Source organism: Primulina eburnea, unplaced genomic scaffold, assembly GCF_022965805.1.
Source record: "Primulina eburnea isolate SZY01 unplaced genomic scaffold, ASM2296580v1 ctg128_ERROPOS2300000, whole genome shotgun sequence".
NCBI classification, from domain to species: Eukaryota; Viridiplantae; Streptophyta; class Magnoliopsida; order Lamiales; family Gesneriaceae; genus Primulina; species Primulina eburnea.
In genome coordinates this window covers 184,415-198,792 of record NW_027330812.1, presented here as the reverse complement: position 1 = coordinate 198,792, position 14,378 = coordinate 184,415, and the positions used below count along the sequence as shown (strand labels likewise).

The 14,378-nt window shown below is 31.6% G+C and overlaps 1 protein-coding gene across 1 annotated transcript; it reads right to left on the bottom strand.

The window, feature by feature from the left end:
• Positions 1-5,323: 5,323 nt before the first annotated feature.
• On the bottom strand, positions 5,324-10,111 carry LOC140820609 (uncharacterized). Its single transcript, XM_073180915.1, has 3 exons — positions 8,523-10,111; positions 6,139-8,048; positions 5,324-5,820 (listed from the first exon to the last, which is right to left on the bottom strand). The coding sequence occupies exons 1-3, from the start codon at positions 10,109-10,111 to the stop codon at positions 5,324-5,326; spliced, it is 3,996 nt and encodes a 1,331-aa protein (XP_073037016.1).
• Between the last annotated feature and the right edge of the window lie 4,267 nt (positions 10,112-14,378).

Sequence of the window (14,378 nt, the reverse complement as noted above, 5' to 3'; positions counted from 1 at the left end):
TGGGCTGGGTCTGGGCCTGGTCAAGGGATGGTTAGGGTTAGGTGGGCTCGTGGTGACTCGGCTGGAGGTGTCCTAGTGTCACTAGGAATCTATAGGCGTGATTTCAAGCCATGTGCAGGTTGGGTCCGGTTCCAGGCGAGTTTGAGCGAGTTAGGGCTAGGTTCCAGGGGCTGCGCTTAGTCAGGTGGCTCGGGCGTGGCTCGAGTATTTTGGGAGATGGCTCGGTCTGTTTGATTGTGTGTCAATTTCGAAAATTATAAAAATAAAACTGAATCCATGGGTCTACGAGTGTGGCTCATGACTTGGAAGGTTAGAATAAATAATAAAAATGTTATGTTAAAATTTGGGATCAAAATATTGAGTTTTCGTTTATCTGAGATTTTATCGCCGCACGAAATGCAAATTAAATAATTAAGTGAAAAACATAGTTTAAGCTTTATAAAATTATGAAAAAATATATTTAAGCTTAAATAATTATTTAGAATAATATCATATCATTAAAAGTGAGAAAAAGATAAATTAGAGAATTTTTACGTCCACGGGCAAAACAATAATTTTACAATTCGGAAAATATGAAAACGCTTGGCAGCGTCCCGAAGGATCATAATGTTTGTAAAATGATATTTAATGATTTATTATGATGATTCTGATGATAATATGTTATTTTATGATTTTTGGAAAAGCTGTGCAATTTTTACTGTCAAATATACTATTTTTGAAAAATTATTCTATTTTATTATTTTTTTAAAAGAAAAAGAAAAATATTTTGAGGAATGTGAATTGACTTTGACAAAGAGGATAGGTGGGGATCCGTTTTAAGAAGGAATAGTGAAACTTACCATTTGTGAGGGATCTGTTTTAAGAAGGAACAGTGAACTTACAATTTTATTTATGTGGATGTCGTGAGGAAAAGGCTCCAGAAGAAGCCCGTTTACGAGAAAAGGCCCCAGAGGCAGCCCGCCCGTACCCATGGGCCATGTGGAGCTAAAGACTGATCAGTCGACGGAGGATATAAGCTAGTCACTTTCAAAGATCAAACTTCACCCAATATGATATATGATTGAAAGCTTTATGATTAAAATTATTTTATGATATATATATATGATTCATGTTGACGATAAAAGCTATTTTTAAAGTGATTTATTTAATATTAAATGATTTTAAATGGTTTATTTATTATTAAAAGCTATTTTAAATAAAGTATGATTTTAATGCATGTGATTGTATATGTATTATTTGCTATCCATGTTTAAAACGTGCTGAGTCTTTAGACTCACTAGGTTTGTATGATGCATGATTTCATGATTTTTGGAGGCAGTGACGACTGAGTTGATCGAGTGCAGCAATACACACCCGAGGACCTTTATGTTTCCGCACTAACTTGTTAGATTAATGATTGAAAGATTATGTTAATGATTTTTACTAGAGATATTATTTATGATTTGTTATATTGTTAGTGATCTTTTTAAAGGTCGATTTAGGAAGTTTTGGTTAGTTGATGATTAGGATTTTATTTTATGCACTTGATATTTAAATTGTTAAATTATTATGATTTATGGTATGTTAAGTTATTTTATTTAGTATTTTCGAGTTTATGATTTTTTTTTAAAAAAAATAATGGTCGTTTCAGTAACAAGGTTCATTTATTAAATATAAATATAAATATAATTCAATGTTTCTAATTGGGTGATCGAATTTGCGAAGTATGTGAGGGCTTGATCACTCTAAAGGAGTTAGATTTCCCGTATCAATATTTTTTCGGACGAGTTTGTCAGACAAAGCTTTCTTAATGTGTTTCCTTTGATATTTGCACAAATATTTTGTAGATGAGTGTTGCGACTTTGATTGTTGCACTCCCAAGAGCAGGTTGTCCACAAGTAGTATAATTCGGTGAGTCCGAATATCGTATCCACAGGGAAGCTAAGGTAATTACAAGTCCACTACAATGTCTTTTTGTTTTTGTTTTTGTTTCTTTTTAATTTTAATTGAATCTTTAATGGGTAAATTTTAATTGTTCAAATTTAAATTTAAGTAGTTGAGATTAAAGGATCCACTCTTGGTATTTTAATAAAGTTAACATTAACGAACAATATTGAAATCCACTTAATAAAATGGTTCCAATATATTAAATAATCATATTTATATTATGTTATAAATTATAATCTTATAAGTACATAATATATACCAAAACTTATAAATGTGGTCAAGTATTTATTGTGCTATATATATTTGTAAACACTAAATCAAGGTTCCCATTTTAAATGGTTGGTAATACCAAACAAACATTTAAATGGTTCCAAGAATTTAGTGTAACATATAGCAACAATAAATCAAAACTCCCACTTATAAGTAGGGTATAAAAATGCTTAAAGAAATAAATATAACATAAACAATAAATAATGATTAAATAATATAAAACATAGATTCTTACCTTATAATAACCTTATTATCATGCCAAGAGCTTCACCTTATCATCTCAACTTTAGGAAGTTAGCTATTCATTATTCAAAGTGTAAAACTTTGAATATGAAATTAACATGCTAATTATATTTAAATGAAGAAATAAAAGAAAAATATAGAGAGAAATATTATGAACTCAAAGATTTGTTCATAGAATGAGGGATCTCTCAATACATTACAATGCACCCCTATTTATAGCCAAATTTGGGGAGACAACCACAAATAAAATATTATTTTTTACACATAAGTCTTCATTGGTGTTCCAAGAAATTAATATTATATTGCACATCACTTTTGACAAGCATCTTCTCCGAATTTTCTTCTTCACATAAAATGAAACATGTGGATAATTGAGTTGTCTAGTTGTGGTATTTTTTTCAGAATATTTGACCAAGTAGTTTGAGAGATATGGTCAAAATACTAGAGCATGGTAAAACTGCCACTCCTTCGGTAACTTTAATTGTTGCTTAATTTGATCCCAATTGTGAGAGGATTTTTATCTCATGCTTGCCACCAATATTGTAGATATTAACATCAACTTTCTACAGGTCTAAGAATCATCTTAATCCCATTTGCAACGCCAAGGTTATTCTTGTTTTATCGAACCTGTAAAAATAGTAAAAACTTATAATTACACAACAACTTATATTTTATACAATTTATTATAAAACATATAATATTTAAAAATTTAATAAAACAAAAACTATATATTTATATTATAAAACATTTAATTAATGTACAATTTTTATGTTTATCACACCTCCCAACCAGCTTATTGCTAGTCCCTAGCAATTTAAGCGTTAATAGCAATACAAAACATATTGATTAATTTAAATAGAAATGTAATCAGAACTATCTAAGTGTTTAAATAAAATTTGAAAACTGTCAAAGTTATATCAAGATCATCATAATTATAATTTATGAAATAATTTAAGATGATTAATTCAAAGCTTATTTTAGGTAGTTAAATGTACACGGCCTTCAGAAATTCCTAGTAAGAGTCTCAACTCCATATCCTCACAGGTTAATAAATGTTTCAATTTATGGCAACGATTTCTCTCATGGAGTTGGAATACAGATAAATGCTCAGAAAAATGGTTTACAGAATGCAGACAGACAAACGAGCCAAACTAATCAAAAGATAGAAAATCAATTGATTTAAAATCCAGTTGTTCTTATTATATTTTTTTTTTCCTGATTTTTTTTTTTTTTTTACATCATGGAATCAGACTAAGTTTATGCTTTTTGACCACATATTTATTTAATTTGTACAATGTATTTCTCTCTTTCTTTTTTTATTTTTTTTTTTTATTTTTTTATTCTTATGAGAGAAAAATGGGTCGCAGCATATAACTTAAAAATTACATAGATCTTCAACATCTTTCTTTTTGTATTTTTCTTTTTTTTTCTTTTTTTTTTTCAGGAAATATATATTTTTTTTTTTCAAAATAAGAACTCAAGATCTAAACAATAGATAGTCTCTCTCATGATCAATAAAGGCTCGAAAGCTGTTTTCTCAGTCCTCTCCACTCACTCACAAAATATGTGTGAGTTCAAAAATTTTAGGCACTCTTATAAGGTATATCTTGGGCCATATACTTTACTACCTAATTTTATCACAATGGTTAATCACTCAAAAAGATTTCATAAATCATATTTTTATATTGATCAGAATATTAAAAATGACCTTTTTTCAAATAAAATTTAAACATTCTTAAATAGATTAATGCATGTTCTAATTTAAATCTTTCAAATATGTAATGTATGACATTTTTGCAAAAAATTACTAAGGTACAAACAATAAACATGGTTTTATTTTAAAATAATATTTAATTTATTTTTAAATTTGTTTTTTTTTTTTTTATATGTGTTCTCCCCCCAATCAGAATATGACATTGTCCCTAATGTCAAAATAGCTATTAATAAAGAGTACATAATGAAAGAGATATCACCTGGAACTTTATTGAAGATAACAAACTGAAACAAACGCAAACCAATCCACGACTTTTGAATCAATGATCCAACTTCCTTTTCTTACTGCTTGATTGCGACCAATTGATCTTTGTTATCATCGGATCAGGCTTATGAACAAAAGCTTCCAAATCATCAATTAATTGATCGGCAGTCGAAGCACAGATGAGCATCCGTCGTGAATTTTCTGAAATGAAATTCTGTTCCACAGCTTTATCAAGAAATGTCAACAAACTGTCATAATAATTATTGATATTCAACAAGCCCACGGGTTTATTATGGATATTAAGTTGTGCCCAAGAAACAGTGTGAAAAATTTCTTCTAATGTACCAAAACCACCTGGTAGTGCGATAAAAGCATAAGAATTTTCAATCATTTGAGTGATTCTTTCATACATAGAAGAAACTTTTAATTCCTCCCCAATCGTAACACCTGTAATATTTCCTTCAGCTAAAGCTATAGGAATAATACCCAATACCTGACTACCTCCAAGATGAGCAGATGTTGAAACAGATCCCATTAACCCAATATTACCTCCCCCATATACCAAGTGAATTTTTCTCTCAGCCAATATCTTTCCAAGATTATTCGCTGCTTCTACAAACACTTCATTTTTTCCAGGACTCGACCCACAAAATACACAAATATTTTTCAATGTTTGTGCAGAGGATCCAGTCATGTTTTTACTTTCCTTTTTTTTTTTTCTGCGAAAGTAGAAAGGAAGATGAGAGATTTTATAGGGGTAATATGTTATCATGACAAAACTATGGGTCACAGCTGTAAACAGAATAAATAGTAAAAAAATAATGACACACATGCTTATAAACAGTAGTGTGATTGTGGCTCACAATTTTCCTCTGGTTTTACGTCCAGAAACGGCTTCAACGCCTTCTATGAGTCGAGGATATGCTTCCCATCCAATTTTCTTACAAATTGGCAAACAGGGTCTTTTTTAGTCAGATTCCCAAGACTATGACGCTCATCTTGAAATTGTTTCCATAAACGGAGAAGTTCAATATGCACATGTCCACTAGAATGCGTCTCAAGAGTCAATAAGATGTTATCTAAAGACTCCTTACTCAGCCCATTCTTAATGAAATCAATTTTATCTTCTCTGTTATTGGAAACACATCCCAAAGATCTGCATCGTTTGTCACAAGTCCATCTTGCACACTTATGACAAACCCCTAAACTTTTGGCCCTTCGTTTTTTCGCATAAGTGCTTTTTCCTAATCCAGGCAAATACCGAATAAGCAATGATTGTGGAACTTCTCCTCCTAATCGGACCTTAGCTTCTATTACAAGACGAATATCTTCTGGAATTCCTTTTTGCATTAGTAATCTCAATCTTTCACACCTTCCTGCATAAATTTTTCTTAGAACATTTTCAGAAACAGAGGGAAAATATTTACAAATTTTTGAGAGAATTTCATCCATTTTGAAAAGAAAAGAAATGATTTTTTTTTTTTAAATTTTTGTATCAGCAATTGTGGGAAACTGATTTAACCGACTATGAGAGTCACGGAGTACCGTTATCCGCCATTTAACCGGGAAAATAAAAAGATTAAGAAAACCTGAAATAAAAACAAACAATAATCAAATGCAACACAAAAAAAAAAAAAAAAATCAAGGATCAGAAAGGGAAATAAACTCTTCTTGAAAGATTTCATTTTCCAAAAATGGTTTAAGCCTTTGTCCATTCACTTTAAAAACATCACCATTTTTAGGATTTTCAATATCCACAGCTCCATAAGGATACACATGCTTTATAACATATGGGCCTGTCCATCTTGATCGTAATTTTCCTGGGAATATGTGAAGTCGAGAATTATAAAGCAAAACTTTTTTACCAATCTCAAAAGATTTTCTAAGAATTGTTTTATCATGAAATGATTTGATTTTTGCTTTATAAATCCTTGAATTCTCATACGCATCATTTCTGAGTTCATCAAGTTCATTAAGTTGCAATTTACGCAATTTGTTGGCATCATCCATGCTTGAATTTAAAGTTTTTATCGCCCAATAAGCTTTATGTTCCAATTCCACAGGCAAATGACAATGTTTTCCATAAACCAACCTATAGGGAGACATATTCAATGATGTTTTAAAAGCTGTTCGATATGCCCACAGTGCATCATTAAGTCGCAGAGACCAGTCTTTTCTATTTGAGTTAACAGTTTTTTCCAAAATTTGCTTTATCTCCCTATTAGCTAATTCAACTTGTCCATTTGTTTGAGGATGATAAGGAGTTGTTACTTTGTGAGTAATACCATATTTTTTCATTAATGAAGCAAATGGTTTATTAACAAAGTGAGTTCCCCCATCACTTATCATAGCTCGAGGAATTCCGAATCTACTAAAAATATTTTCTTTCAAAAATTTGATGACGATTTTATGATCATTTGTTCGACATGGAATTGCCTCTATCCATTTGGAAACATAATCAACTGCAACTAAAATATACAAGTATCCAAACGACGGTGGAAAAAGTCCCATAAAATCTATTCCCCAACAATCAAATATTTCAATTTCAATGATAGGATTCAAAGGCATCATGTTTCTTTTTGAAATCGCACCCAATTTTTGACAATTTTCACAGATCTTGCAGATTTCGTGGGTGTCTTTAAACAAAGTGGGCCAATAAAATCCACACTGCAAGATTTTTGCAGCTGTTTTCTTTGAAGAAAAATGTCCCCCGCATGCTTCTGAATGACAAAATTTAATGACACTACTTACCTCATTGTCGGGTATGCAACGTCGAAAAATTTGATCCGGACAATACTTGAACAGATACGGATCATCCCAATAAAAGTTTTTTACCTCATTCAAAAATTTTCTTTTATCTTGGGAACTCCATTGTGGTGGCATTTTTCCTGTCACAAGAAAATTTACTATGTTAGCAAACCAAGGTGTAGTAGTAACTGAAAATAGATGTTCATCAGGAAAATTATCGTTAATTGGTGTCATTTCAAAAGATGATCCTGTTACTAGTCTCGATAAATGATCGGCTACGACATTCTCGGTTCCTTTTTTATCTTTGATTACAATGTCAAATTCTTGGAGCAACAAAATCCATCGTATCAGTCGTGGCTTTGCATCCTGTTTGGTCAACAAATATCTAATAGCAGAATGATCAGTAAACACGATAGTTGTTGATCCAATCAAATAAGAACGAAATTTATCTAATGCAAATATTACAGCAAGTAGCTCTTTTTCAGTTGTGGAGTAATTCATTTGAGCATTGTTTAAAGTTCTACTTGCATAATATATCACATAAGGCTTACCGTTTCTTCTTTGACCCAATACTGCACCGACTGCATAATCATTCGCATCGCACATGATTTCAAATAGTAAAGACCAATCAGGAGGTTGCATGATAGGAGCTGATGTTAAATGTCGAATGATTTTATCAAAAGCATTTTGACATTCTTGAGTCCACTCAAATGCACTGTCTTTTGTTAAGAGGTTACAAATGGGTTTAGAGATTAAACTAAAGTCCTTTATAAACCTCCTATAAAATCCAGCATGTCCCAAAAATGAGCGAATTTCTTTAATGGTTTTTGGAGGGGGTAAATTGGCAATGACATCAACTTTTGCTTTATCGACTTCAATTCCATGAGATGACACGACATGTCCCAAAACAATTCCAGAAGTAATCATGTAATGACATTTTTCCCAATTTAAAATAAGACCTTTTTCCTCGCATCTTTTTAAAACTTTTTCCAAATTTTCAAGACAATTATCAAATGTATTCCCAAAAACAGTTAAATCATCCATAAAAATTTCCAAACAATTTTCAACCATGTCGCAGAAAATGCTTAGCATACATCTTTGAAATGTTGCTGGGGCATTGCATAAACCAAATGGCATCCTTCTGAATGCAAATGTTCCAAAAGGACATGTGAATGTAGTTTTTTCTTGATCTTCGAGTGCAATGGGAATTTGATAATAGCCTGAATATCCGTCAAGAAAACAGTAGTAGGGATGACCTGCTACTCTTTCTAAAATTTGATCCAAAAATGGTAATGGAAAATGATCTTTTCTAGTGGCGTCATTTAATTTTCTATAATCAATACACATCCGCCAACTAGATGGGACTCGACTTGTTAACAATTCACCTTTTTCATTTTTTATCACTGTGATGCCAGATTTTTTTGGAACTACTTGTGTTGGGCTTACCCACTTACTATCAGAAATAGGGTAGATAATTCCAACATCAAGTAGTTTGAGAACTTCAGTTTTCACAACATCTTTCATGTGTGGATTTAATCTCCTTTGTGGTTGTTGAGATGTTTTTGCATTTTCTTCTAAGTGAATTTTGTGTGTGCAAATTAGTGGATTAATGCCCTTAAGATCTTTTAGTGTCCAACCAATTGCATTTTTATGTCTTTTAAGCATATCAACTAATTTACCTTCTTGATTACTTGAGAGTTTGGAAGAAATTACCACCGGATATGTTTCATCTTCTCCAAGAAATGCATACTTCAATTCTTCTGGCAAGGGTTTTAACTCCAATACTGGTGGTTCGTCTTTGTTCTCATATTTTTCATCAAATTCTTTCTCTGATCCTGGTAACGAGTGATACCTGAAAAAATCGTCAAGATCAATTTCAATATTTTCTTTAACAGTTTCAATTGAACAAATATCTAATTGATCACGAGTACTCCCTTCTTGAATGTTTTCTTCCACAAGAGTTTCAATAAGATTTTCATCTTCACTTTCATCTCCTTTGTCATGTGGTTGCTTACAAAGATTAAAAACATTGAGCTCCAAGGTCATGTTACCAAATGACAACTTCATTATTCCATTCCTGCAATTTATAAGAGCATTAGAAGTTGCTAAAAATGGACGACCTAAAATTACAGGAATTTCATTACAAGCTTCAATAGGTTGTGTATCTAAAACTATGAAATCGACAGGATATACAAAGTTATCAACTTGGACCAACACGTCTTCTACCATACCTCTTGGCACTTTAACAGATCTATCAGCAAGTAAAAGTGTTACCGAAGTAGGTTTTAACTCGCCTAGATTGAGTTCTTGATAAACTGAATATGGAAGTAAATTCACACTAGCTCCAAGGTCAAGCAAGGCTTTTTTAATCTTTCGTTCTCCAATAATACACGAAATAGTAGGACAACCAGGGTCTTTGTATTTCAAAGCATTATTATTTTGAATGATTGCACTTACTTGTTCGGCTAAAAATGCTTTCTTTTTCACATTCAATTTTCTTTTCACAGTGCACAAGTCTTTCAAAAATTTGGCATATGATGGTACCTGTTTTATTGCATCTAATAAAGGAATATTAACTTTTACTTGTTTAAAAATATCATATATATCAGAATTCAAATTTGATTTTTTTGTATTTTTCAATGCATGAGGGAATGGTGGTGACACTGTCTGTTGAACCTCCTCTTCGCAAGTTATGGGTTCCACTTCCTTACCCTTTGGAGTTGATTTATCATCATCTTCACAAGGTTCAAGAATGGATTTTTCCACAACCTTACCACTTCGAAGGGTAATAACAGATTTTACCTGATCCATCGGTTGAGTTCCAGAAGTTCCAATTTGTGTATGATGATCCTTGGGATTAGGCAGAGGTTGTGAAGGAAATTTACCTTTTTCATGAACATTAAGTGCAGATGCAAATTTAGCAAGAGTATCTTTCAAGTCTGTCATGGTTTGAGCAGTTTGAGTATTGATAGACTCTTGCTTTGCAATGAAAGAATTCAATGTATCTTCCAAATTTCTTTTCGGCGGAGGAACATAAGGTGCATAATTTTGAAAATTTTGTTGATTTTGAAAATGTGGTTGCGGAAATTGTGCAGCATTATCATTCCTCCAACTAAAATTTGGATGATTTCGCCAACCTGGATTGTAATTTTGAGAAAATGGTTCAAAATTTGGCCTTTTGAAATTGTTCAAAACATTGGCTTGCTCATGGAGACATTCTTTAAAAGAGGGCAAAGTGGGACAATCTTTTGTAAAATGATCACTTGTATCACAGATGTGACACACAATTTCTTGAACAGATTTTAATTGACCATTCTTTTTCAATTCAAGTGCCTCAACTTTTCTTGCCAAAGAGGTAAATCTAGCTTGAAGATCATGTTCATCTTTGAGAGTGTACATACCTCCACCAGATGTAGGAGATTGAATCTTGTTTGATGGTTCGATTGTACCTATAGTGTCCCAATTTTGAGCATTTTCAGCTAATGAATCGAGATACTCAATTGCCTCGTTCGGATCTTTATCTTCAAATGTTCCATTACACATAAATTCAACCATTTGCCTATCTTTAGGTGTTAAGCCTTCATAAAATTGAGAAACAACTCTCCAAATTTCAAAACCATGATGTGGACAAAGATTAAGCAATTCTTTGTATCTATCCCAACACTGATAAAAAGTTTCTCCTTGTTTTTGAGTGAAAGTGATGATTTGCCTTTTGAAAGAATTTGTTCTATGAGATGGAAAAAACTTTTTCAAAAATTGTTGTTGCAATTCATCCCAAGTTCGAATGGATCCCGATCTAAGATTTTGTAGCCAAGTTTTAGCTTTATCTTTTAAAGAAAAAGGAAAAAGCTTAAGGCGAATGGTGTTCATGCTACAATTTAGATCATTATATGTGTTGCACACTTCTTCAAACTCTCGTAAATGCATGTATGGATTTTCAGAATCTAAGCCATGAAAGTTGGGTAAAAGTTGGATAATACCAGGCTTAAAATTGAAATGAGATGCATCAGGGGGAAAAACTAGACATGAAGGTGCACTAGTACGTGTAGGATTCATGTGATCTCTAAGTGTTCTTCGTCTATCATGATCATGTTGAGATTGAATTTCATCTTCATTTTCTTGGATGGGTTCTTCCGCCATGTTTTGTAAAAATAAAGGGTTATTTCGAATGAGTCGACCACTAAGTGTACGTGACCAAATGCTCATGCAAATGCAAAACAAAAAGAAAAAAAAACACACAAAAGCAATAAAAAGAAAAATAAACTTTAAACAATATTAAATAGACTTGAAATTAAATTATACTTCCCCGGCAACGGCGCCAAAAACTTGTTGCGACTTTGATTGTTGCACTCCCAAGAGCAGGTTGTCCACAAGTAGTATAATTCGGTGAGTCCGAATATCGTATCCACAGGGAAGCTAAGGTAATTACAAGTCCACTACAATGTCTTTTTGTTTTTGTTTTTGTTTCTTTTTAATTTTAATTGAATCTTTAATGGGTAAATTTTAATTGTTCAAATTTAAATTTAAGTAGTTGAGATTAAAGGATCCACTCTTGGTATTTTAATAAAGTTAACATTAACGAACAATATTGAAATCCACTTAATAAAATGGTTCCAATATATTAAATAATCATATTTATATTATGTTATAAATTATAATCTTATAAGTACATAATATATACCAAAACTTATAAATGTGGTCAAGTATTTATTGTGCTATATATATTTGTAAACACTAAATCAAGGTTCCCACTTTAAATGGTTGGTAAAACCAAACAAACATTTAAATGGTACCAATAAATTAATACTATAATATATTCATATATAATAAATCAAGGAATCCAAGTTAAATGGTTGGTAAAACCAAACTAACATTTAAATGGTTCCAAGAATTTAATATTATAATATATTTATATATAATAACTCAAGGCATCCATTTTAAATGGTTGGTAATACCAAACTAACATTTAAATGGTTCCAAGAATTTAGTGTAACATATAGCAACAATAAATCAAAACTCCCACTTATAAGTAGGGTATAAAAATGCTTAAAGAAATAAATATAACATAAACAATAAATAATGATTAAATAATATAAAACATAGATTCTTACCTTATAATAACCTTATTATCATGCCAAGAGCTTCACCTTATCATCTCAACTTTAGGAAGTTAGCTATTCATTATTCAAAGTGTAAAACTTTGAATATGAAATTAACATGCTAATTATATTTAAATGAAGAAATAAAAGAAAAATATAGAGAGAAATATTATGAACTCAAAGATTTGTTCATAGAATGAGGGATCTCTCAATACATTACAATGCACCCCTATTTATAGCCAAATTTGGGGAGACAACCACAAATAAAATATTATTTTTTACACATAAGTCTTCATTGGTGTTCCAAGAAATTAATATTATATTGCACATCACTTTTGACAAGCATCTTCTCCGAATTTTCTTCTTCACATAAAATGAAACATGTGGATAATTGAGTTGTCTAGTTGTGGTATTTTTTTCAGAATATTTGACCAAGTAGTTTGAGAGATATGGTCAAAATACTAGAGCATGGTAAAACTGCCACTCGTTCGGTAACTTTAATTGTTGCTTAATTTGATCCCAATTGTGAGAGGATTTTTATCTCATGCTTGCCACCAATATTGTAGATATTAACATCAACTTTCTACAGGTCTAAGAATCATCTTAATCCCATTTGCAACGCCAAGGTTATTCTTGTTTTATCGAACCTGTAAAAATAGTAAAAACTTATAATTACACAACAACTTATATTTTATACAATTTATTATAAAACATATAATATTTAAAAATTTAATAAAACAAAAACTATATATTTATATTATAAAACATTTAATTAATGTACAATTTTTATGTTTATCAATGAGGTCATGTCAGATGCAAGTGGACCAAATTGAGTAAAAATGTAAAACAACTAACTTATAAACACAAAACAACTATTAATTTCTAATTTGATTATTAGTTCTAATATCTAAGAAAATATGTCGCTAAGGAAATTAATTTGAAAATTGAAGAAATAAACTTATGCCATGATTATGTATTTACAAATCACAAGAAATTCACAAAACATATATGGAAAATATAATAAAGTTTTCTGGAAATTGGAATAAGAATAGATTACATTGCTAAAATCTGGAATAAAAAGATAAAAATAATTAAAATAGTGTGACTAAATTTGTAGGCTTTAATGTTTTGAGTTTGATGTGTTAGTTGTCTTGTTTAGCTGATTTATCCCACATTGTTTTCGATTTGAGCGGTTCTCCCTAATCTCTTATTTCTCTCTTATGATTTCTTCCCACAATTTCCAATGTTTCACGTCGTTTGTACGTAGACTTCATGGTCATTTGTGTGAGTACATAGACTTGATCAATCATTCCAATCATTTAAACCAGATAGCAGCTTAAAATATTTTACCCTATTGGCCGAAAATATTAGGACTTATCGGGCTTTCTTGCACACTTTCTTGGGTTTGAGTACAACAAATATTGAGCTAATTTTATTTTTAAATTCAAACAAATACCTGCCAACAGACATTAACTCAATGAGCCAAAATGTATGTTTATAAGCTTCTCCAACAAAGTTATTTCTCATTTCCACTTCTAAAAAGCCCAAATTCATTTAATGAGTTGGATCGTTTGACCTGGGAAGAGAAACCACGTCATCATGTTCTACTCCCTCACTTCGACCCAACAACTGAATTCAGAAAATTTTATGTCTCGCTTCAATCATCTTTATACTTTGTTTTTTCAAAAGAATCATTTTAATAAATTTTTGGGCATAAAGATCAAGAGAAAACAAACTAGTCTGATACTCATGGGAAATTTGAGGTCTGCTCCCAGCAAGTGTCACTATTACAGACGAAAGGTTTGAAATTGTCCCGAGCATGAAATCACGAAAAAGATCGTTAATATGGGGCCAGGAGGGTGTCCTGGCGTAGCCCCTCCGACGCTCAAGTCAGTGACTGAGGATATATGGGGAGAGCAGCTAAGGGTGCTGCTGAAAACAATATAGTGAATGAATTAACTGAACACTCAAACCTGGTATTTATAGAAGAATACCTGGGTTGCTCATGGGCCCTTAACTTGTGGGCCCTAGAGATGGGCCGGGAGTTTGGGCCTGATCTTGATGGGTTCATCCCTGAGGTATCACCAGTTTCCCCCTCCCGAGTCGAACTGAAT